The 23,314-nt window shown below is 38.0% G+C and overlaps 2 protein-coding genes across 2 annotated transcripts in view; both read right to left on the reverse strand.

The window, feature by feature from the left end:
• itga8 (integrin, alpha 8) overlaps window positions 1-2,363 on the reverse strand; it is a 47,839-nt gene extending 45,476 nt beyond the window's left edge. The window contains exons 1-2 of the mRNA XM_067449455.1: window positions 2,043-2,363; window positions 1,563-1,696 (exon numbers count right to left, since the gene is read on the reverse strand). Of these exons, the coding sequence (XP_067305556.1) occupies window positions 1,563-1,696; window positions 2,043-2,218 (310 nt within the window). The 5' untranslated portion in view covers window positions 2,219-2,363. The remainder of the gene's footprint in view (window positions 1-1,562; window positions 1,697-2,042) is intronic.
• Window positions 2,364-12,617: 10,254 nt separating this feature from the next.
• The window catches only part of mindy3 (MINDY lysine 48 deubiquitinase 3), a 60,466-nt gene continuing 49,769 nt past the window's right edge, over window positions 12,618-23,314 (reverse strand). The window contains exons 12-15 of the mRNA XM_067448573.1: window positions 22,730-22,802; window positions 18,922-19,009; window positions 16,410-16,481; window positions 12,618-13,601 (exon numbers count right to left, since the gene is read on the reverse strand). Of these exons, the coding sequence (XP_067304674.1) occupies window positions 13,452-13,601; window positions 16,410-16,481; window positions 18,922-19,009; window positions 22,730-22,802 (383 nt within the window). The 3' untranslated portion in view covers window positions 12,618-13,451. The remainder of the gene's footprint in view (window positions 13,602-16,409; window positions 16,482-18,921; window positions 19,010-22,729; window positions 22,803-23,314) is intronic.

Below are 23,314 nucleotides of genomic sequence, written 5' to 3' on the forward strand. Positions count from 1 at the left end.
TTTAGGTATTCATGTTTTATGGGGACATCCATAGGCATAATGATTTTATGCTGTACCAACGGTATATTCAAACCCCTTGCACTAACCCTATCTCTAAACTTACCCATCACAAAAACATACTGCATTTTTGCATTTTCAAACTTCCCTTAGTGTGATTTAAGCCCTTTTCCTAAATGGAAAGTGCATGATCTATGTGCTTTCCTGTGGAATTCCCTACAAACGCCACATTATAAAACAACTAATTAGTTGACAAAATAATAATCAAGTAGTAATAAATGAATAAATAATATTATCTGAAAAAGCTATTTCAGTAGGCAGTAGGCTTCATTTCCGTTTTTCCAAAGCTATGTAAAAACATACATTTAATTTTAGTGTATTTAGTTAATCAATGGGCCTATAGAAGACAGTGGATTAAGATTCCTCCAGGTTATTTTAGTAACTTTGAATTAAGCTTTTTAACTATTTTAGAACTAGTTCATAATTCATTGGTGTATCGTGCAACACTATTCGTGCTGTTTTTGATACACTTAAAGAAGTCATTAATTCACACTCTGTATTGCAAGTGTTTAATTCACTAAAAAGAACCGGCTCCTTTGATTCATTAGTTTGGGACTCGGGCCTCATTGTTCACCATGCATGTTCTTCAGTCACTATACTGATCCGACTCATATGAGTCACTTGTTTAAGAATCGGACCTCACCGGTCGCGTGGTTCTTTAATTTAGGAGGTCATCTATTCTGATAAGAGCCCATGTTAGAACCAGCAACAGAACATAAATACTGCGATAAAAGCTCCCTCTACAGAATGCTTTGAATAACACCACGCGACTGGGAAGAAACATCCGCGCTCACATTCCGTGCTGCATCCAAGTCTGCCTCAAGTCAATGCTGAGTCCAAAGCCGAGGACTGGATTTACCGGCGCCAAGCCATGGATGATAAAAAAACAAATGGAAAATAGTCCAATAACATCATAAACACCCCTGCAGTCTCCATCACAGATGACAGAATCGATAAAGTGATATTTCCCTTTCTGGCACTTCAAGTTTGACTGTTGCACAGACATCACCTTTTCCCTCACTGAATTATAACGCAAAATGACTGGGAAATAGTGAACGAATGAATTCAAACGCAAAAATAAAATGTTCAGGGTGATTTAAAGACGCGCGTAATGAACGTCGAAATTACGGCAGATTACGCACTGAGGTAAAGTTACGCGCCTTTCTCTGGTAATTACTCCGCTCCTGAAATTTTAAACCAAACCATATGCGATGAAATGAACTCGTTCTTGGATGTGGTTTTTGATCTTTTTATTGGAGTAACAGGAATTTATGAAGCCCGCTCTAAAGATGTTGCTTGATACAGGAAATCTGTTAATAAATACGATAAACTATATTATACGCGTTTTCAAACTATTTGCACTATTTTAATTTTACAAGTTGATAATGAATTATAAAAAGCCATAAGAAGACATTGTTTTAACTCAAAGGGGCAAGTTGTTTCAATGGAAACTGCTGATCCTTTTGCATCAGTTGAAGGGTTGTAAATCATGAGGGTATACCTACTTGCTTTATCAAAGGGGATCTGGCGGCAAGAGTCTGGGTCTGATGCCGGCCACGGGCAGTAGTAAACCGCTCCTCCCTCCACAATCCCTGGCTGAGAGGTGTTCGCTTTAGGAGCCCCAACCAGCACCGACATGCTGGAGAGAGAAAGGGATAAATCTACGTACAACCGCATCCTAATACTCAATCAAAGTTACAAGTGACAATGTGAACACCAGAAAGTAATTCAAATGTGAGGTAGCCTTTAGTTTAGCGCTTCATCTAAATGTTGGCTACTTCATTATCAACTTCAGGCGTATGAGTTCATTGGTCCATATTGGTGGTGCTGAAAGTGTTTTTTTTTCTTTCGTACAAACTGGGGAAAATGTCTCGAACATTATAGGCGTAACCAAACTAAGTTATACAACATATTCTACTGGAAGATGCTTGTCTTTGGGAGCTTGTCAATATATAAACAAAACAATAAAGTTTTATCCCACTTACGTGTTTCTGTCCTGTGTTGGGAGGTAAAAGTCGAGTGAGTATCCAAAATAACTTCCCTCGGGTCCATTGTAAACCGTTGGTTTTTCTAAATCCAGATTAAAAGCAGCAGCTTCGCAAAAAATTGAAAATGTGAGCAAAAACCCACGAGAAAACACGCGGAATAAACGAGGGTGCATGGCTTCAGCGAAGTTTCTCAAAATGTAATCCAAATGTTTTGATGAAAGATGTGCAGACAGAATGTAAGGTAAGTCCGTGCTCAGCTGTCATAAATCGAGTGCGCGCTCCATTCGTCTGCCGCTGCCTTCATGCAAGCTGCGCGCCTTTCTCTGCGCGAGCTCTCTGCGTAAGAAACATTATAATGAGCTACGCACGAGACCGGACTCCTGCACCACATCACACAGCATCCGGCCAACTCCATTTATGGAAACACATCATATGAATATGCACACAAGAGACAGGAAAAAAACAACGTTATTAAGAGTGATATTATTAAACTTACACAATATTAAAATAATTACTTATCAATATTTGTCAAAATTAACTGAATCTTTTTTGATGTAGCATCAAATATATAACTCTCTCTCTCTCTCTCTCTCTCTCTCTCTCTCTCTCTCTGTTCAATATTTATTTTATAATCTTTTTTTAATAACATCAAAATACATAAATTTGTATAGGCCTATGTAGCCTATTTTTTTTGTTTAGCAGTCAAATATTATTTATAAAAATTAAGATGATAGCGTATATCGAAGTAAAATGAATAACCATTTGCATTAATATTAAAGTTGTTTCAATCTGTGTCAAATTTAAAGCGGGTGTTTTTAATTATGCAATTTTAACACCGGCTGCGAATAATGAACGGTAATTATCCTCGTCAGACGTCCAAAGCGTAACTTTTGTACGAAGCGCGCGCGTTAAGTATAACCTTTAGAAAAATAAATGGTGCGGATGTTTTTAAGGGAACCTACAATCGTGCGTTCTTCTTGACCTGTTTCATTGGAGCAAATCTATATTTAGGTGCTCCGTTCACATCTGAGCGCAAGACGCAGGCTGCTTCTGCTCTCCATCTGCGCAGCGTGTCGGAGTTTTAATCTTATCTAATGAAGTCATTCTCTTCACCGCCTATCCTATGATCACCAAACAGTCTGTGTTCCAGTACCAACTGTAAACAATCTCACTTTTCACTCAAAAATGCAATGGGGTGCATACCATGTGGATATTATTTTAGCTTTGCATGTTAATTATGATAATATAATAAAATGGTGACCTTATATATACAACAGCTTATTACACACCACAAGACTGTACCATACGGAGAATCAGTGCGCCTGCGCCATGAAGGACTTGGGCTGTATTTTTTGTTTTGTTTTGTTTTATGTAGTGCCATGTGTCAATTAGCATAAGCATGTGATAAATGACCATGTGGACACTTTCAGAAGTCAGTCACATGAGTCCCATCAGAGGCTGTATGCCTGAAAAGAATTCACATTTCAATTCAATACTGATATTTGTATATCGCTTTTCAGAATACATATAGTTTCAAAGCAGTTTTAGAGAAAATGCATGTTTCTATGTTACAGTTAAAAGTAATCTGTTATCAGGTGACTGTGTCAAAGTAATATCCTGCAGAAAAGATGATACAAATCATGCAGTGAGCGAAACGTGTATTCATTTAAGATTAAACAATGAGCACATTAAAGCAATGTTGAGATAATGATTAGTATTTGGCAGTTGTGTATGTTGATTGAGAGTTTGCATCATCTGAAGTCTTTAGAGAGGTTAGCATCATCTCTTGACAGGAGTAGGGTCATCTCAAAATCTGGAGCTGGTATAATCTTTAGTTACCACAAAAAACAAATGGACAATAATAAGCGTAGGCTAGCTTCATAACATTGTAAGGAAAAGATTCACACATCTGATCTGATACAACTGGGGTACAAGGTTATCAGATGCATTATGTGAATCATAACAAAAGTACCTTTTTTTCATAAAGGAAATTTGAAAAAGGGGTAGTGAACTACATTTTATTGTTTATGTTTCCCGGGGTGCACTTATAATGTTAGTATAATTTTTACATTGTAAACTGTGAATTTAGAAATAAAAGTCATTTTCATACTCTTATTCTAGCCTCTACTCTGAACGCTCACTGCTGTGATTGGCTGACATCTTTATGAAATAATTATTACATGGAACTCTCCTGAAAACTTTTACTATTACAGTTCTAAAGGTTAACTAATCCTGAAAATAGTTGATTACAGTGAAAGGTGTATTCTGAAATCTACTGCCGCTTCAATTTACCTGTATATATCCTAATTTAAATTCGTAACTGGAAAGAATCCATTAAAAATCATCATCATCATAAAGGAGGATAAATATTAAAACTGTTAATGGTTAACAATAGCATTATGGGTTTATATTTAGATCATGGTATAAAAGGTTGAGTGATGAGCATTGTAGCCGATTGCAGACATGTTGAGTTATGATACTTATGAATAATATGGACATGTATTTTTTCTTTATCTATTTATTTGTATATGTCTATTGCTTTAGCAATATTGTGCCATTTCACAGTCAAGCCCAAAAAGTTCATTTGAACCGAATGCAGTTGAATCACCATTGCTCGATTTCTGCACTCTCATGAATGACTTCATCATAACTAACAGTGCAAACACAAAGTAAATAAGAGATTAGTTCATTTTAACAGTAGTTTTGGTAAGAGTCCAGAACTCCATATAAACTTACACTGTTTGATTGACAGCTCCATTTTAGGGAGTGTTCTTTGATCACTTTCTATATATAATTGATCTATATCGTAAAGGCCTGTTTGCAAAGCCTGAGCCGAAATTGAGACTGATTTATTGGGGGGGGGTTCCTTGTATGGGCCGTACGGGCTCTTCTCCCGGTAGGGTGCGCGCGCGCGTGACTAGAGCGAGAGAGGAAATGCACGCCCATATACACCCGCCGCGCTCCACTTTATATCTGTGACATCAAGCGACTTCAACGCTTCAGCACAGCAAGTCACTGCTGTCAGGACTTCACCAAATCATACTAAAGAAGTGTGTTTTTGACGGAGCGATCCCAGCGATAAAGGTTCGGTCCTGCTTTGGAAGCAGCCGGTGAGTAAAACTGCTTCAAATGTCTATGCTGTTGGCTCGTCGTGTGAGTAAACATCAGTAAACGACATGGTCGCGTGCTTCGTCATTCAAATGCGCTAACGGACTCCATTGTTTGTATAATGTTACACTAGTTTGACGTGCAAAACCGTTTTGCTTGCTACTGCTAAGGTTTAGTCGCATACAATAGTCCATAAACCGAATCATGTCCTCATAAACTGAGAGTAAAGACACACAAATGTTGACAGGCCACTAAATATAGTACATACCACAGAGACGGACGTCCAGCTGTTGCTGTTTTTCCTGTTCAATTTATTTCAGCCTCCGAATGATTCTGGATAATATATCTATTAGCTGAGCTCGATAGCGCTTGAGGACGTCACCGCTTTGCGCGCTTGTCATTCTTTAGCTCCGCCCACACGATACGCCTCCAGCCGCTCAGTATTTTTCCGGAAAGACTCGGTACAGCCCATATTTCTTTTATAAATATCATAAAACTAACGACTTTTCGGAGATATGAAGGATGCAATACTACTCTATAGGTACTCAAGATTCAAAACTCAAAATTAAGGCAACCAGGTAACTTTTTTTCTAAATAATTTTTTACAGTGCACTAACATGCCAGTGGGCGGGGCAAATGTTGCAATGATGAAGTAAGTGTTGATTTCCTCTTTCCAAAGCATTCTTTCAGCTATCGTAGATAATAGGCACACTCCACAACGAGTGGATTGCTGGACAAGAAAAGCATTTTTTGGACTAACAAGGAAGTTTTTAGTTCTGAAACCAACAGGCTATTCTTATAGTATTACCTCTTATATGTCAAAGGCTCAAGGAAAAATAGATTTCTCAGTGCATGATCCTTTAAAAATGAAACTAAATAGATATTCAGAATATAGTAACCAAACATCATTGTGAAACAACTAAACTGTTCTAATAAATGCTAATGTTGCAAGTAAAAATGGGGGATTTTACCTGATCTTCAAAAGATAAAAACCCTCTCAAAAACCTAGATAAAGACTTCTTCCCTGGTCACTTTAAAGCACACAGCCGAACTACCAAAACATTTTCTTACATAGCTACTTATACTGCTGTTTAGATAACGTATGTTTTTGGCCCTCTCTCAAAGAAAAGGTGAGACAAAAAAACCGCCACTGCAGCGCTCATCAGCCAGGACTGAAGTGTTGTCTGCTGTCCATTTTTAGGTCCTGGTAAAGATTATTGGCAACAATCTTAGACTAAAAGCATGATGATTTGATTGTGCACACAGAATAATGGGTTCAGTATTGGATCTTCAGTGATTGCTGTTGTCATCGCTCTGTCTGGTCTAATAAAACACACATTCACAGTAGTGAGTCGATGCCCGCTTCTCTTCTCAGAACTGACATGTTTAGCTCAGCTGCCTCTGAAGTCTTTTTGTAAACAACGAGAAGGTTTCATATCTAACAGACACAGATTTCAAGAAAAATAATAGATTAGGCATGGTCCATGTATTGTTCTTTCATTCCAGGAGGAATGAGAGCGCTGGAGAACATTCTCTGAATTCCCCTCTAAGTCTCTGAGAGGCAAAGAGCCAGACAGACTCTTTATCACACTGTCCAGAAACTATTGGATTTTAAAACAAGGCTCAAAAGTTTAAACATGCAAAGAAGAATATACATATGCAAAAACTGATATGTCGTCCAATGACCTGTTGAGCTGCATCGTAGAAAAAATGCTAGAACTTCACAAATTGCATGACGAAGACTCTTTTGATCGAAACGTTGTCTTTTTAAATAAATCTTTGGGAGCAGCAACAGCAGTGTGCAGATTTTTGTTTACTTAGAACTTCACAGATTGCAATCCCTGCACTGTCGTCTTCTCTGTGGTATTTTTTATCACAATTACTGAAACTTGAATTTTTTTAAATAGTGATATAACAAAAAATAATAATTTTACAGGTCAAATAAAACCCAAGCTTGAGCAAGCATCTATGCAAATTGTAAAAAAAGGCTGCTTTTTTTTTTTTTTTTTTTTTACTTATTCACTTCCATTTTATACACTATATTGCCAAAAGTGCACTCCTCCAAATCATCCCAAATCACTTCCATGGCCACAGGTGTATAAAATCAAGCACCTAGGCATACAGACTACATCTACAAACATTTGTGAAAGAATGGGCTGCTCTCAGGAGCTCAGTGAATTCAAGCATGATAGGTTGCCACCTGTGCAATAAGTCCATTTGTGAAATTTCCTCATTACTAAATATTCTACGGTCAACAGTTAGTGGTATTATAACAGTGGAAACAATTGGGACCAACAGCAACATAAATCATAGAGCAGGGTCAGTGCATGCTGAGGCGCACAGTGCAAAGTCACCAACTTTCTGTAGCCAATAGCAACAGACCTCCAAACTTCACGTGGCCTTCAGATTAGCTCAACAATAGTACGTAGAGAGTATCATGGAATGGTTTTTCGTAGCCGACCAGCTGCATCCAAGCCTTACATCACCAAGTGCAATGCAAAGTGTCAGATGCAGTGGTGTAAAGCGCACCACCACTGGACTCTACAGTAGTGGAGACATGTTCTATGGAGTGATGAGTCATGTTTCTCTGTCTGTTTATCTAATTCGATGGAAGAGTTTGGGTGTTGACAGGAAAACAGTACTGACCTGACTTCATTGTGCCAAGTGTAAAGTTTAGTGGTGGGTGGGTTTTGATGTGGATGGTTTTTTTTTTTTAGGGTTTGGGCTTGGCCCCTTAGTTCCAGTGAAAGGAATCTTAAAGGGTTACTTCAGCGATTAGCATATGGCTTTGTGTCAGTAGAAACCCTGGAGTATATTCGAATGATTGTGCGAATTCCTATGAAAGTTAAGCTTTCAAAGGCATGAACTGAAAACGCAGCAGACTGAACATGCGCTGTGAATGTATGCCGCGAGTGCCGTCGCGTTTACCTCAGCTCTCATCACAAGCTCATCCATGACTGTCAATGTGACTCCTGCAGCGTTTTGGGCTGTGAGACTTCCTCAGCGGCTAAATCACAAATTATTGAACACACACATTCAGTTTTTAATTGTAGTGTCTGTTCTCTAACTGAACTGATTTTATGAAGATGATCGCTGTGGGAAAGTGATCAGTGATTCAGTAATCTAGTAGCAGTGGCTTTGGGAGTTGCCTCCCAAAATAAAATAAAATAAAATAAAATGCAAACTGTGGGAATTGTTTGGCGAAGGCCCCTTCCTGTGCCAACATGACTGCGCACCAGTGCACAAATCAAGGTCCATAAAGACATGGATGAGTGAGTTTGGTGTGGAGGCCTGACCTCAAACCAAAAGAACACCATTGGGATGAATTAGAGTGGACAGTGAGCCAGGCCTTCTCGTCCAACCTCACAAATGCACTTCTAGAAGAGTGGTCAAATATTCCTATAAACACTCCTAAACCTTGTGGAAAGCCTTCCCAGAAGAGTTGAAGCTGTTAAAGCTGCAAGGGTGGGCCAACTCCATACTAAACCCTACGGATTAAGAATGGGATGGCGTTAAAGTTCATGTGCATGTAAATGCAGGTGTCCCAAAACTTTTGGCAATAGTGTGTGCCTCATAACCTTGATTTTTGTGTTTATAATAAATATAAATAAGTCTAAATAATTGCTTGCAGTAATCAACATTGACACAAATCCTGTCCATTGCAAAGCTTTATATTAGTCTAATCTGATTTCAACCCCCTTTCTTTCTGGGTTACTTTTACACATTATTGGCAAACTCCAGATGTGTTTTATGTTTCTTGAGTAACAGCTTATTTTACTCTATCATCTGGTACAGGGCAGTGTTCTGTAAAGTTCTTATACATGATGGACATCTTGGTCTCAGCTGCTGAACTCCGTAGCCCGAAGCAAGTTTTTAGTGACAAACCTTTATAACCTGCTATAATCAAACCTAAATCCTCTTCCTGATAATTGAGACAGATTCATATATTTGTATATCAATTTCAGGTCTTTTGCATTTGTATACTCTAGCTTTTAATCTTCTTCAGTCACATTCACTACAGTCAGACTGAATATGGCCATTATAGCCATTAGTAAGAGATCAACTTAAAAAAATGGTTAAGGTCCAAATACTTTTTAATCTTACAGATGTCACTTTCTATTTTTATTTTAGTGTTTGAAATAAACCATCCCAAAATACTTTCTCCTCCACATTTTCTTGAACTTTTGTTCTGCCAAGAACTGATAAACTCTGGCCGTGACATATAAAATCCTCCATGTTTTCATATTCCAGGCAGACATCAGTATTAGTGTCATCTATGCAAGAATAGAAGCACCTGTCAAGCACCAGTTTGTGTTGATAATAAGTCATTATAATATATATACACTTGTCTTGGATTGGCTGGAATGATGTATTATCACGGTGAGCCGTAACAGAATCCCTTACAGCGTGCACTTTCAAATGTTTACAGAGCGATAACTAGTGTCCTCAACGTTTACATCATTCTAGCTGAGATTGTTTATGACGACGCAACAAATGTCTGATCGCTCCCAGACGACCCAATGATATTCTTTAAAGCAAAAACTGAACAGGAACTACAAAGACATGGAAGACTTCAATAGGCACGTTCTGGCAAATAAACTGCATCCTGTACTCCGCATCTTGTTTTGAATTTATTTTCTCTGCCATTGAATATTGCTTGTTTGATGTGGCGCCTAGTCATTTCGCTGAGAGCCTAATGAAAAATTTGGTTCCACTAAATGTCACTTTTATTTCTTTCTGTAATAATGTGGAATTTGGGTAAGTCACTTGGCCCATGAACGATGTGTTCCATATGTAACATGCACCCTTAGTGGGAACGTTTTTAATTATCTGTTGGTCTGACCTTTAGAGAGGAAACCAGAGCAGCTTGATCTGTGACCCTGAGGATCGTATGGGCCACAATGATAACATCCTGTGACATCAAATTTATTTAATGCTACAATCTAAAGCCCAAATCTGATGTAAACTTCTGTAACCAGTCAAAACAAATACTGATCATGACCAATTGACACAGTTAAAGAATGTGTCAGAAAATGTCAGTAACTGGCCAGGAGAATTAATATACCCCTCTCAACAGTTTACGATGGGACTGCTCAGTAAACTAAGTAAGAGCAGTAAACCAATGCCTCTGTCCAAAACAACATTCAAAGTCCCCTTAAATATGCCACCTGATTATTTTTTATGTTATTTTGCTGTAATTATGACAAAGCTGCTTGGCTTCAGGAACGTCTGTGTATGAATGAGTGTATGAATGGGTGAATGTGAGGCAATATGTAAAGCGCTTTGGATGGCCATAGGGTCTGTGAAAAGTGCTATATAAATGCAGTCCATTTACCATTTCAACTGGAAGTGTCAATAAATGAAACATATACATATATATATACACATATACACACAGGGAGTGCAGAATTATTAGGCAAATGAGTATTTTGACCACATCATCCTCGTTATGCATGTTGTCTTACTCCAAGCTGTATAGGCTGGAAAGCCTACTACCAATTAAGCATATTAGATGATGTGCATCTCTTTAATGAGAAGGGGTGTGGTCTAATGACATCAACACCCTATATCAGGTGTGCATAATTATTAGGCAACTTCCTTTCCTTTGGCAAAATGGGTCAAAAGAAGGACTTGACAGGCTCAGAAAAGTCAAAAATAGTGAGATATATTGCAGAGGGATGCAGCAGTCTTAAAATAGCCAAGCTTCTGAAGCGCGATCATCGAACAATCAAGCGTTTCATTCAAAATAGTCAACAGGGTCGCAAGAAGCGTGTGGAAAAACCAAGGCGCAAAATAACTGCCCGTGAACTGAGAAAAGTCAAGCGTGCAGCTGCCAAGATGCCACTTGCCACCAGTTTGGCCATATTTCAGAGCTGCAACATCACTGGAGTGCCCAAAAGCACAAGGTGTGCAATACTCAGAGACATGGCCAAGGTAAGAAAGGCAGAAAGTCGACCACCACTGAACAAGACACACAAGCTGAAACGTCAAGACTGGGCCAAGAAATATCTCAAGACTGATTTTTCTAAGGTTTTATGGACTGATGAAATGAGAGTGAGTCTTGATGGGCCAGATGGATGGGCCCGTGGCTGGATTGGTTAAGGGCAGAGAGCTCCAGTCCGACTCAGACGCCAGCAAGGTGGAGGTGGAGTACTGGTTTGGGCTGGTATCATCAAAGATGAGCTTGTGGGGCCTTTTCGGGTTGAGGATGGAGTCAAGCTCAACTCCCAGTCCTACTGCCAGTTTCTGGAAGACACCTTCTTCAAGCAGTGGTACAGGAAGAAGTCTGCATCCTTCAAGAAAAACATGATTTTCATGCAGGACAATGCTCCATCACACGCGTCCAAAGACTCCACAGCGTGGCTGGCAAGAAAGGGTATAAAAGAAGAAAATCTAATGATATGGCCTCCATGTTCACCTGATCTGAACCCCATTGAGAACCTGTGGTCCATCATCAAATGTGCGATTTACAAGGAGGGAAAACAGTACACCTCTCTGAACAGTTTCTGGGAGGCTTTGGTTGCTGCTGCACTCAATGTTGATGGTGAACAGATCAAAACACTGACAGAATCCATGGATGGCAGGCTTTTGAGTGTCCTTGCAAAGAAAGGGGGCTATATTGGTCACTGATTTGTTTTTGTATGTCAGAAATGTATATTTGTGAATGTTGAGATGTTATATTGGTTTCACTGGTAAAAATAAATAATTGAAATGGGTATAAATTTGTTTTTTGTTAAGTTGCCTAATAATTATGCACAGTAATAGTCACCCGCACACACAGATATCCCCCTAAAATAGCTAAAACTTCCAAAAATATTCAGCTTTGATATTGAGTTTTTTGTGTTCATTGAGAACATGGTTGTTGTTCAATAATAAAATGAATCCTCAAAAATACAACTTGCCTCATAATTCTGCACTCCCTGTATATACACACTCACACACAAACAAGATTATGTCCCCATTTTTCTTATTTTGTTTAAATATAATTTATTTTCATTTAGTACTGCCCTTTCATTTAGTACCGATACAAATACACTTCATACACCACACTTACTTACCTAAACAGGTTAGGTAAGTAAGTGTGGTGTATGAAGTGTATTTGTATCTGTAGCTTGACTAGAGCAAAAGTAAAGCAATTTTCCTGTAGTAGAGAATTACCATGCCAGGAAGTGCCGAGTTCAAGTCGTGCAAGATTTTTTTTATTCACAGGTGTTGCTTAAAGTTCCTAATGCTGTTGTTCTAAGCCAGTATCCGCTAATGAGGCCCCTACTGACAGCATAAGAAAACATGAAAGACATTTCGAAAAAATAAATACATAAATTTGAAATGTTCCTGACAAATATATATATATATATTTTTTTTTTAATTGGTATGCATACATACACACACAATTAATAAAAAAAATATATAGTTTGATCAGAAACATTTCATCTTATACAAAACATACATGCCACAGCCCAGATGTGAAGAACAAAAGTGTTTATTTTAGTGAACCTTAAGGATCAGAATAAATAAAGGGTGAGCGTTTGTCTGTGTTATTCTTTTCTCTCATGCAGAGAATCATAGTGTCATTCCACAGCCCCTCCTGGAGGGTTGTTACTTCAAAGTTTAAATAATAAAATTGCCCTATTGCTCCACTGTCGTTTGGTGCCCAGCATGGGGTTGTAGTGCATTCTTTTGTAAACCTGTCTAAACAGACTTCCTCTCTGAACCGAACGCTGCAGAACATTGCCACTCCTTAGCTGACCATTGACAAAACACAAATACTTTATGTCCAACAAAAGGCTTTGGTCAAATGATCCCTCAAATATTCACAACTACTAACATTGAAATTTCAAATAAAAAATATATATTAATAATTCCATAAATTACTCATAAGATCATCACAGTCGGTGCGCTAATTCAAAGATTTATAATTTCACACCAGTAAACAAATCATTTAGAAAGTTAACAAAAATAATATGAACACCTCCGAAAACAAAATACATTTGGTATACACAACAGATGGCAAAAGAGAACACATCATTTCCCACTCCCAAAAAATTTAAATAATATTTTGTTCAACTCCAGGGCTTTAAACACAAAAACAGTCTATTAATCAGGCCGGTTGAGATGTGTAAAAAGCAAACCAGAGGCTTTGTGCGAGTGCCAGGCGAAGAGCATCGTCTCTCATTTGAACTTCAGTCCCCGTGTTGGCCTCCTAAATGTAGTGCAGAGAGAGTGAGGAGTCCTACGAGTTTCCTGAAGTCAGCGAGTTGTGCAGCCAGAGGTTGGCAGGTGAAAGGTGAGAGATCAAGGTTAATTGAGGGAGGGCGACCTTTCCGTGGTCCACAGGAGCTCGATATAGGGCCATTTGGTCTGTAGACAGCGCTTGACTGGGGTGTCATCTGTGCGTACCATGGGGTCCTCAAAACCCATGACCAAAGCAGTACCCTCGACATAACTCACCTGGTAGAGAAAAACACAAGGGGTGAACATGCAACACATTTGCATACATCTAGTCAACTTCCTGACCTTATAAATAAAACCTGGCCCCCGTTTCTGGAAATGCCAGTGTTTCTTTCTCTGTATGTGTCTCATTAGAGACCTGGCCTCCTGCTATGACATCATCAGACATAAGACAGTCGATGGCTTCCATATGGAGGGCGTCATATTGCCGGGAGGGAATCTGCCCTTGACAAAGTGTCACAATAAACATGCGCCCTCATTTTTCTGAACATTTTGTGTTTCTGTTATACATTGCGTTACCAAAGTGAAACTTGAAAATCCATTCACTTTTATAAAGGCAGCATGTGTTTCACAAGGTTTAATGGTGCCAAGTATTGAGTGTGATGGGCGATCCACTGACTCCTGATGACCTTTAAATCTAGGAATTCAGCTGTGCTGTCCACAATCATCAAGACTCAGAGACATCCCCTCACAAACAGACAATCATCAATCGACCCCCAGTACTTCAACCCAGTCTTGAGTTAGTCATGAAGCTCTACAGCACTCCCTCTGGTGGCAGCCACAAACATCTCTACAGCAACATTACAAGCCCATTATGCAGAGACATGCTGACAGCGCAAGTCTTTCTGTCCAAGTCATTGGGAAGCAGATCACACACTTGCAAGACTCCACTTGTCATTTTTCTTCTAAGTGGCCAACTAACCTCTGCTCAACCCTGTGTTTCAGCAGAAAAGTTGCTTTTGTCATCAACTATGAGCGTTGCATTCATCAGTTTTCCCAGAGTTAAGAGAACTATCCATCAAAAAAATAAACACATTGATGCTCTCGGTGACTACAGAGAGACATCAGATTAATTTAAGACCGCAAAAACAGCAAAAAGGCAGGTGAAAAAAAGATCTGAACTTTGAAGATCTGAGAGTGCAGCTCACTAAACTTCTACTTTTACTTCCATAGTTTCCAAGCACCCCATTTTACTCAACTCCATCATTCCTAATTAGCTTTTGATAGTAGAATGCAATTGAAGAAAGTGTGAAATCTTCTAGCTGACTAGACTTTAAACCATAACTAACCAGGCATTTCCAGGCCCCAATAAAGCGATACATCTTGTTTGAAGGCACACATTCATTTTGGCTGCCAGTCAACTGTGATCGTGTGGAACAGTGAGGTTATCCACGTTAGTCAGAACATGCCTTTCAAAAAACTTGTAAACTCTATGTATGTTTACTTGAAATAATCCAAATATTTCCACTAGCCTGACAGATTTTTTGAAGTTTTTTTTGGCCCATCCACCTAAAGATAATAGTCTTGAGTTGGCCAGCTTGGCTTTGTGTTCAGTGTCTATATTTTAAAATAAATATTTCTTTACATTCAGACTAAAACAAATGCATGTGTGCATAATCAGTCTGACTGCATACACAGCGATTATATAAAAGCAATGTCTGAACAAGTACCACATCAAAAACTGATTAGTTCCCACACTTTTTTATTAATGAATTTCCAAGGACCAATGACTTTTCAAAACATTTATTACTACTGGATAATGATTTTAAAACACATTTTCTAAAAAAAAAATCACTCATAATTTCTTCTTTCTAATTTCTAGCAGTTAGGCATAACTAGAAAACGTATCTTAAATATGTAACAAACAAGGAATATTCTATGAAGCTTTCAAATCTAAGTTTTCTATTTTAATTATCTTAAAATGTAATTTGGCTTCAAATGCCAGTATGGTCCATGTTATAGTCAAAAGCTCCTTACATTTTGCTAGGTGTTTGGTTCCTGAGAAAGAGCCCCTGTGAATAAACGAGTGGCACAGAGGAAACCTCAACAACAAAGGCTGCATATTTTACTGCTGCAGCTAATGCGTTTGCCAGAGTATTGAAGAGTAACCTGTGTCCTCTGGGGCCTGATGTGGCAATTCCTGCCCATTACCCCTTAACTTCTGTCAGTCAATCGCTTTTTCAGACACATGCAATTCCAGAAGCATGTGTGTGTCACACCACTTAAATGGTCACACACTCCTTGATAAATGAAAGTATAAGATGGTCAGGGTGCGTCTTTAATGCTAAGGATGGCATGTGTAAATATCATTAGCACCTTTTATAGGACATAAGACTGGCATGGAACATGAAAGTGGTTCTCAATGGTCTCAAAAACACTTAAAATAACTACCAGTGGTAATAGAGGACATGAAAGGAGAAATGTAAATGATTACAACTTAATTATTACTACAGCTATACCGCCCGGCCCGTCACCAGCACCTCTGGGAGATTCGTGCGGCTGGGAACAGTACAATTGCTAAAACAAAAATATATTTAAACTAAATAGAAATGAGACGATGAAATAAAAATGAACGGTGACTAACAAAACCATTGAAGAAACAAAACAGTTATTTAAACTCAATTTTAAAATAGTATTACCCTAGAATGCATCTGACCATGTGTATTGTAAAGTTGTACAATTGCGAATAATCTTGACTGGTTTGACTTAGTATAAACGCAAATCAAGAGAAGAGAGAGCACGAGACATCAGTCTATTGAAACAGTTTCAGATCTTTAAGGCTTCAATATACTCTGCCCAGTCTCGAAAGCTGTCAGCACTCACAGGAAAGACTTGGAACGCTAGTTTGGGTTTCGGGAGGCTGAGGGGTGGTGTGGGCCATAGGACAGGGTAGCTTACAAGCTCCACATCCCAGGAATCAGACAGGATAAGACTGACCTACCAGGGTTTTCATGCAAGCAGGGGTAATGTGTTATTAAAGTGTGCTTGTATGCGTGGCCATTTGAAAGCAAGTGTAGTGTGTCTTACCTTCTCATTGTGGTTGGACTGCTTCAGGCCATTATAATGATACACAGGAAATGAGTCTGGGATCACGGAATCCTGGAAAAGAGAGACGACGCGTGTCAGTGCGGACATGTACATCGTCAGCAAACAGCTCTAGAACACAGTCCTTATACACTGTGACATATACTGCCTAGGTTGGACTCCATCTATAAGACACCAGAAAAACATTTCTGCAACTTAAGACAACTTAACCAAAACGTCCAAACACATCACAACACACTCCATAAACTCAAACCAGAGAGCCTAAAACAACGGTCCAGTGGATGGTTTTAGATGTAATGACATGCTCAATGCTGACAGCACATTGAAATACATTGCTTCCAAGTCCAAAACAATCACCCCCCCCCCCCCCCCCCTGCAGACCAACTCAAACTAGCAGCAAAACCCAAGCACACAGTCTTGACAGGAGCCAAATACCTCTGTCTAGCCCCCATACCACATGCCTGCCTCACTGCCAAAACTACAACAGTGAGTCGAGCGTGCATGTGTTTGAGTGGGCCTGAAATAGGGTTATAGTATTTGATTTGATGGTAAATTGAGGCCTTTTTTGTATGTATCCCTAAAGCCCTAATCTATTTAACATAGAGCAGTAGAGCTGCAAGTCCATGCCAACTATAACCGTCAGCTTCTCCCTCTCTCTCTCTGAGGGGTTACATGTACATAGATTTAATCTGGGGCTGATTGTAGGTTTATTTGAACGCAATGAAAAAACAGTAAGAAAAAGCAAACAATGTTGAGCAAGAGCGAGAATCAAGAGGAAGAAAAAAAAGACAGCAGGATAGACAGGATAGGAAAGTTAGTAACAACCCTCTACGAACATAGTGAAGCTTGAATCGCCATTGGCTAGTCAATTTCTTTTAAATAAAATATAAATTTCTAATATTATTTAAGACAAGCAAACAGTCTTTAAAAAGAAAAAATCATCAAACTAAAAGTAATAGCACAAATAAACAATAGAAAACCGATACAAATTAAATAAACAGGGCTTTTCAGGTAAATCTAAGATACAGATTTGGTGGATTAGGTACAGAAATCGAATAAAGTAATCAAATGTAAAAATAGCAATGCATAGCCTCACTGTACACAGTCAAAGTAGATTATGTTACAAAAGTTATTTAGTCAAGAGCAGATAGGGATTTTTTGCAGTGAATCTAGTGTGATTAACATTAAAAACAGACAGCAGCAGGAATATTAGGCTGTTGTCACGGATCCAGCATACTGATACCGTTATAAATGCATTGTATTGTATTTCATGACTGTTTACGTTTACTTAAGACATAACCACCTATGTTTACACCTATAGATACTCTGCAGGGCATTTTGACACAATTGTGCGTGAAATTGTCAGTTTAAGTCTAAGATGACGTGAAAGAGAACTCATTTTAGTATTCGCGTGCTGTCAGACGTGGCTATCTGTGAATGGAAACAAGGTTGTAAGTTTGATTTTGACATTGTTGGGACAATGCAATGGCATTTTTGCAATTTTGACTGCAATTTCATGCCACCTAAAACTTTTTTTTTATAGATATGGTAGAAAACCCACATATAAAATAATTTTGTTTATGTAAACCAACAACATATGCTACAATTTAATATTCTGTATTTTATGCTAGAATACCTAAACAAGCACGTAACGGCAAACATATTCAAGGATTAACATTAAGGTTACGAACATTTTGACTATAAATAACCAATTCTGTAACATTATAAGTTAATAGCAGAAAAGTAGGCCGTTTAACAGAGATGCAACTTTAACTTTACTCTGTCCATAATCCAATCATCAATATCACGCATCTGCATCCGAGAACACATATACACGTGTATATAGAGCACCTACTGCAAATGTTTTTTCACCAGCCAGGAATCTACATTTGCTGCAGAAACGAACACAACTTTCATGTGCATGTGATTGACAAACCACATGCTCTTATTTAAGTGTTTTTAATTTTGTGGATATTTCAGTTAACAGTTTGCTTCATGCATTCAGTTAGGAGGTTAAACTTCATCATTCAACTGAACTGTGCATATAGGCTTTGTTTCAAACACTTAGCTTACTCTATGCAATAAATGCACATCCTTGAGGGAGCGCAGTTTTCTGATTTATTTACTTTGACTTATTGGTCCAAAATCAATGGTATGACACATTTAAAATGTGGCCAAATTCCCCAAAACAGTGGTGAAATATAAATATATTTTAATTGTTTGATCAAAATTATTGCTAGAGATAACTCAATAGTCTACCGTCGTACCATTGCGTGTCATTTGTAAGCCTCTCTTTGGAGGCTTTAAAAATGGCGTAAGACTGCTGCTCAGGTTGAGTTAGGCAGGTCATTCCACCAGCAGGGAACAGTCAAGTTAAAGGTCTCTGAAAGTGATTTTGTGCCTCTTTGGGATGAAACAACAAGGCACTATTTTGGTCATTATAAACATGTTTGAACATTCAGCATGAAAGAAAGAGAGACAGTGCTTGAAATACCTGATCAGGGAAGAACTCCAGGAGAAACTGACCCAACAGAATAATACCTAAACCCTCTGGATCCAGCTTACTCTTCATCAGATTCACACTGAGATAAAGAGAGAGAGAGAGAGAGAGAGAGAGATCTTGTCTGAGGCTGTAGTCAAAATTAGCTACAATCATGAATTATGTTCAGATACTAAACATATAACAGTGAGTAATGCTTGGAATCTGACAAAAACAACCTCAGTGATGTTAAAGCAGACTTTTCCTTTTAAAGTCATACAGCAAGACTGATAACATTACTAATGCTTTCCCACACAGACTCAGTAATAAGAGGATGATAAATTCTCTCCAATGTGATCACAGATCACTTTAACTTGCACTTAAAAAATTGAAACAATAATAATCATTTGCCAAAACGCTGATTATGCTGTATGTAGAGAAGAGGCCAAAGCAGGGTTCAGACTTCCTTGACACTTGACTAAAACTGCTTTAGACAGAACAGGGTGCTGTGTAAAAACAAACACATGACCTAAACTTTATTCTGTCAATTATAACAACCCCTTTGAAAGGCTGAAGTTGTCTTTCAAGTTGTCAAAGGTTGATGTGATTTAAAAAAGCAGGTGGTTTGAAATCACTGGGAAGCCGTTTAAGAGGTGAAGGTTTCAAAGAACTCTGATGAGTGGCTTTAAAATGGGGCTTTAGATTAAGAAAGGGACATTACTCTCCATTTCTCTTCTCTGCTCTACATGAGTCAGGAGTCTGTTTGTGGAGTCAGTGGCATAGGTGTTATAACATGAACAAATATGTTCACATCACTTTATGACACAAATGTCACACGTGTGTGAATTAAGCGCTAAAAGTTCAAGATGTTTGTAAATTACAGCAGTTTATTGCTTAGAATTTTCTAATGCAAATATTCTAAACACAACAAAGGTTCAAAGGTTTGAAGCTTCTTATAATCATTAAGGCTATTTATATTTTAGTATATTTTAAAATTGAATTTGTTCTTGTGAATTTTCAGTATCCATTACTATTAATTCTTCAGAATGTATTCTAATTCGCTGTTGGTGCTCAGGAAACATTTATTATCAGCAATGTTTAAAACAGTTGAGCTGTTGAATATATCTAAATATATTAAAGGTGTCCTGAACTGGCTTTTAAAAAAATGTATACTGTTGTCTGAGGTCAACTTATGACGTTTGCATGGTTTTTGCATTCAAAAACATCATAACTAATAAGTAATAGGCTATTTTCTACACTGGTTTTGAGGCTCTCTCCTGAACGCTGGGTTTTAATGTGCATGCCACACTGGAGACTTGGAAGTAAACACCCACAGATAGGATTGGATAAGATTTGCATATTTAATGAGCTTTAGCTCCCCTCCCCTGTCAGAGAGGGATTTTTTTTGAAAGCGGCCAGAATAATTCTCTGACAGGGCTCAGTCTCAAAACATATTTCTCAATAATAACAAACACAATAATTTATCTCTCATCCCCTGCGATTAATTGATTTTTTTATTACTTGGCCCGCCTGATCGGTGGATGCAAGCGCAAACCACACACGCACACACGCATGCTCTTCAAACACAACGGAGATCAAGAAATTAATGTTATTTCACTATTTAAGATTCACCGGCCTGTGGACGTGCTTACGTTTTGGCAGCCCGTCTGGAAAACACACAGCCCCGAGACGTTGGGCTTTGTGAGCCCTGGGAGTTTGAACCCGAATCGCAGTGAACCAACAAATAAAGGATTCTCCAGCCTGTGACAGCGTGCTGTTCTGTTAGACACGTCACGTACACATAATCAATACGATCTGTAACAATGCAATACTATCGCATAAAAAAAAAAAAAACGTGTGCTGCACCATTCCTGTTGTATCAAATATAGAAGGCAAAGCATTTATTATAACAGGGTATATACAGCAATCGTTAAGTTAAATTTACTACTTTTTAATACCTTTTTTACTACCTTCAGAATATTTTTTAAAACCATCACGACACTGAATTGCAAGTGTTAATCAGCGACCTTTCTATTATTTACACAGATTTTGACACGTATAACATACAAAAAAGAATAGATTTAGTATCGATACCAGGAGGAAATAAGGTTATAAGTTATCATTCAGACACAGTAAAATACATCTCAACATTCACAAAGGTTGGTGAAGGAGAAGCATTACTGCATACACATTTGATTTACATTAATAATTGGTAATTCAGCAATTAAATGATTTAGTGTTTTTTTTCCAACAACAAAACCTGAGCCAAACATTACATTTCTATAACTGTGATAAGTTGCTGAATTTAACAAAATACTAAAAAATAGTGCTGTCAATCGATTAAAAACTTTAACTAGATTAATCACACATTTTTTCTGTGATTAATCGCAATAAAAAATAAATGTTTTTGTACATTTTTATTATATTTTTTAATATAATTTCACAGTTAATCAAATTAATGTAGAAACAACATAAAGACAGTATATTTTAAATACTTGTTTAAATGGCATCTTTTTATGAATGAAGGCTGGTATTACTGATATTAATACTGCTACTGATTTTTTTTTTTACATTTATTATTAGGCTTCAAAAATGTAACAGTTTTTAATTTGAGTAAAATTAAAACAATGCTAACATAAACCCATAATAAATGTCATTTTTACTCCTGCCCTTCCTGTCTGAACAGTTAGGAAATGTAATAAAGTGATCAAAGTTATATGCAGTCTGCACTGCATAAACTATAAATTAAATAGTTAATCCTTATTAAAGCTACAAAAGTTATTTAGTCAAGAGCAGCGAGTCATTTTCTCTGTTCCCTTTGTTCTTTAACTTTACTGACAGGAAGCTTTATTGGCTGGTGTCCCTTTAAGAGCAGACAGTCACGCGGATCTCACTGTCTATGGATCGCGCCTCATTCTCTCACAACTCTTTTTGTTCATTTTAGACTTTATATAAATCATGTAAGATTGCTCTTATGAGGACAGTCGTTGAAGATATGCCTTGAAGCAAACGTAAACCGTAAGCCAGCCCCTTCTGTTGAGTGCGCAGTGATCTAAGATGATGCCGAACGACCGCTGAATATGACGTTAGCATCAAACATACGTTGAGACGGAGACGAAAGATCTTTGATTATGTGCCCAGATATGCTAAAGCCCATATCTAAACGACTAACGCGAACGCAGATAGAGTTTCAATAGAATAGGACACCTGATAGTCTGAAAAAATAATACTTAATTTGGAAAAAAATAATACCTCCGAGACCACATTTAACACTTTTAATGGCCTTAAATTTGACAATTTTGATTTATCACTTTTTAATACTTTTTAAAACCCCGCGGACACCCTGTATAATCTCAATATGTCTGCAAATCCAGTGTCGACCTGTGTCTTGTTTACAAAAGATTATTTTGCTATCTTCAGTGTATTTATTGCTCGGTAAAGCGTTCAGTTCAGAAGCAGCATGAACATAGAGGTGGCATTTCACCCTTCTAATACGTCATTGATTTGAGAGCCTCGTTTTCTGGGCCTGGTGTCTAAAAAAGCTTTTCTTTTACTAAAAAGCAAGTTTTCTGCTCTGAAACTTACAGGATGCTTAAATTACCATGACCTTTTATATATCAAAGGCTCAAGGGAAAGTTGATTTCTCAATTCATCACCCCTTTAACATTAAAAAAACTATTTTACGACAATGACAGATCCTATATTGTATATTTTAGCACTACTGGAACAATGTACTGAGCAATCAGCACCCAGGACTGTAATGATCGGTTTTATCATCAAAAACATCATATTCACTCGCACAAACACACACACATAAACTTACTAGTCTGGCTCGGAGACGAGATCCAAGGCTTTCATAACATCTTCAAGCAGTGTGTCTGGAATGAACCCATTATCTGAAGATGAGGAGAAAGAGGCAGATGGTTAGAGCTTCTGAGAGTCTTGATCACCAACCACACAGTCTGCCCGTGTCTTGTGCCCAACATGAAACAGGAGTGTCATCTCTATAATCGAAGCCATGCTTCCGACCACGCACACATATGTGCACAAACACGCCCAGACAATAGCTGATAAATAGATGAATGAGTGATGTATGTTATTTTTCCTCCTCTCTGGTCTCCAAGTGTCAGACAGGATGTTTGCAGAGCAGCTGGTATGCTAACTCTTTTCAGTTCACTATAAAATGAACTCTTTCCTCCAACTTTGCTGCAGTGATGGGATTAAGAACAATAAATATCTGTACTACAGCATGAAATTAGATACAGTCAGGCATTTTGAACAGTGCGCTAAACAGCACTTTGGTTAAATTTATGTCTAAATTATTGACAAAGGTATTCACAAAACTTTACTTATAATGTGATGTGTTTCTGAGTGAAATATAATATTCACATATTCTACAGAATCACAC

Source organism: Pseudorasbora parva, chromosome 7 (genome assembly GCF_024679245.1).
Source record: "Pseudorasbora parva isolate DD20220531a chromosome 7, ASM2467924v1, whole genome shotgun sequence".
Lineage (NCBI taxonomy): Eukaryota > Metazoa > Chordata > Actinopteri > Cypriniformes > Gobionidae > Pseudorasbora > Pseudorasbora parva.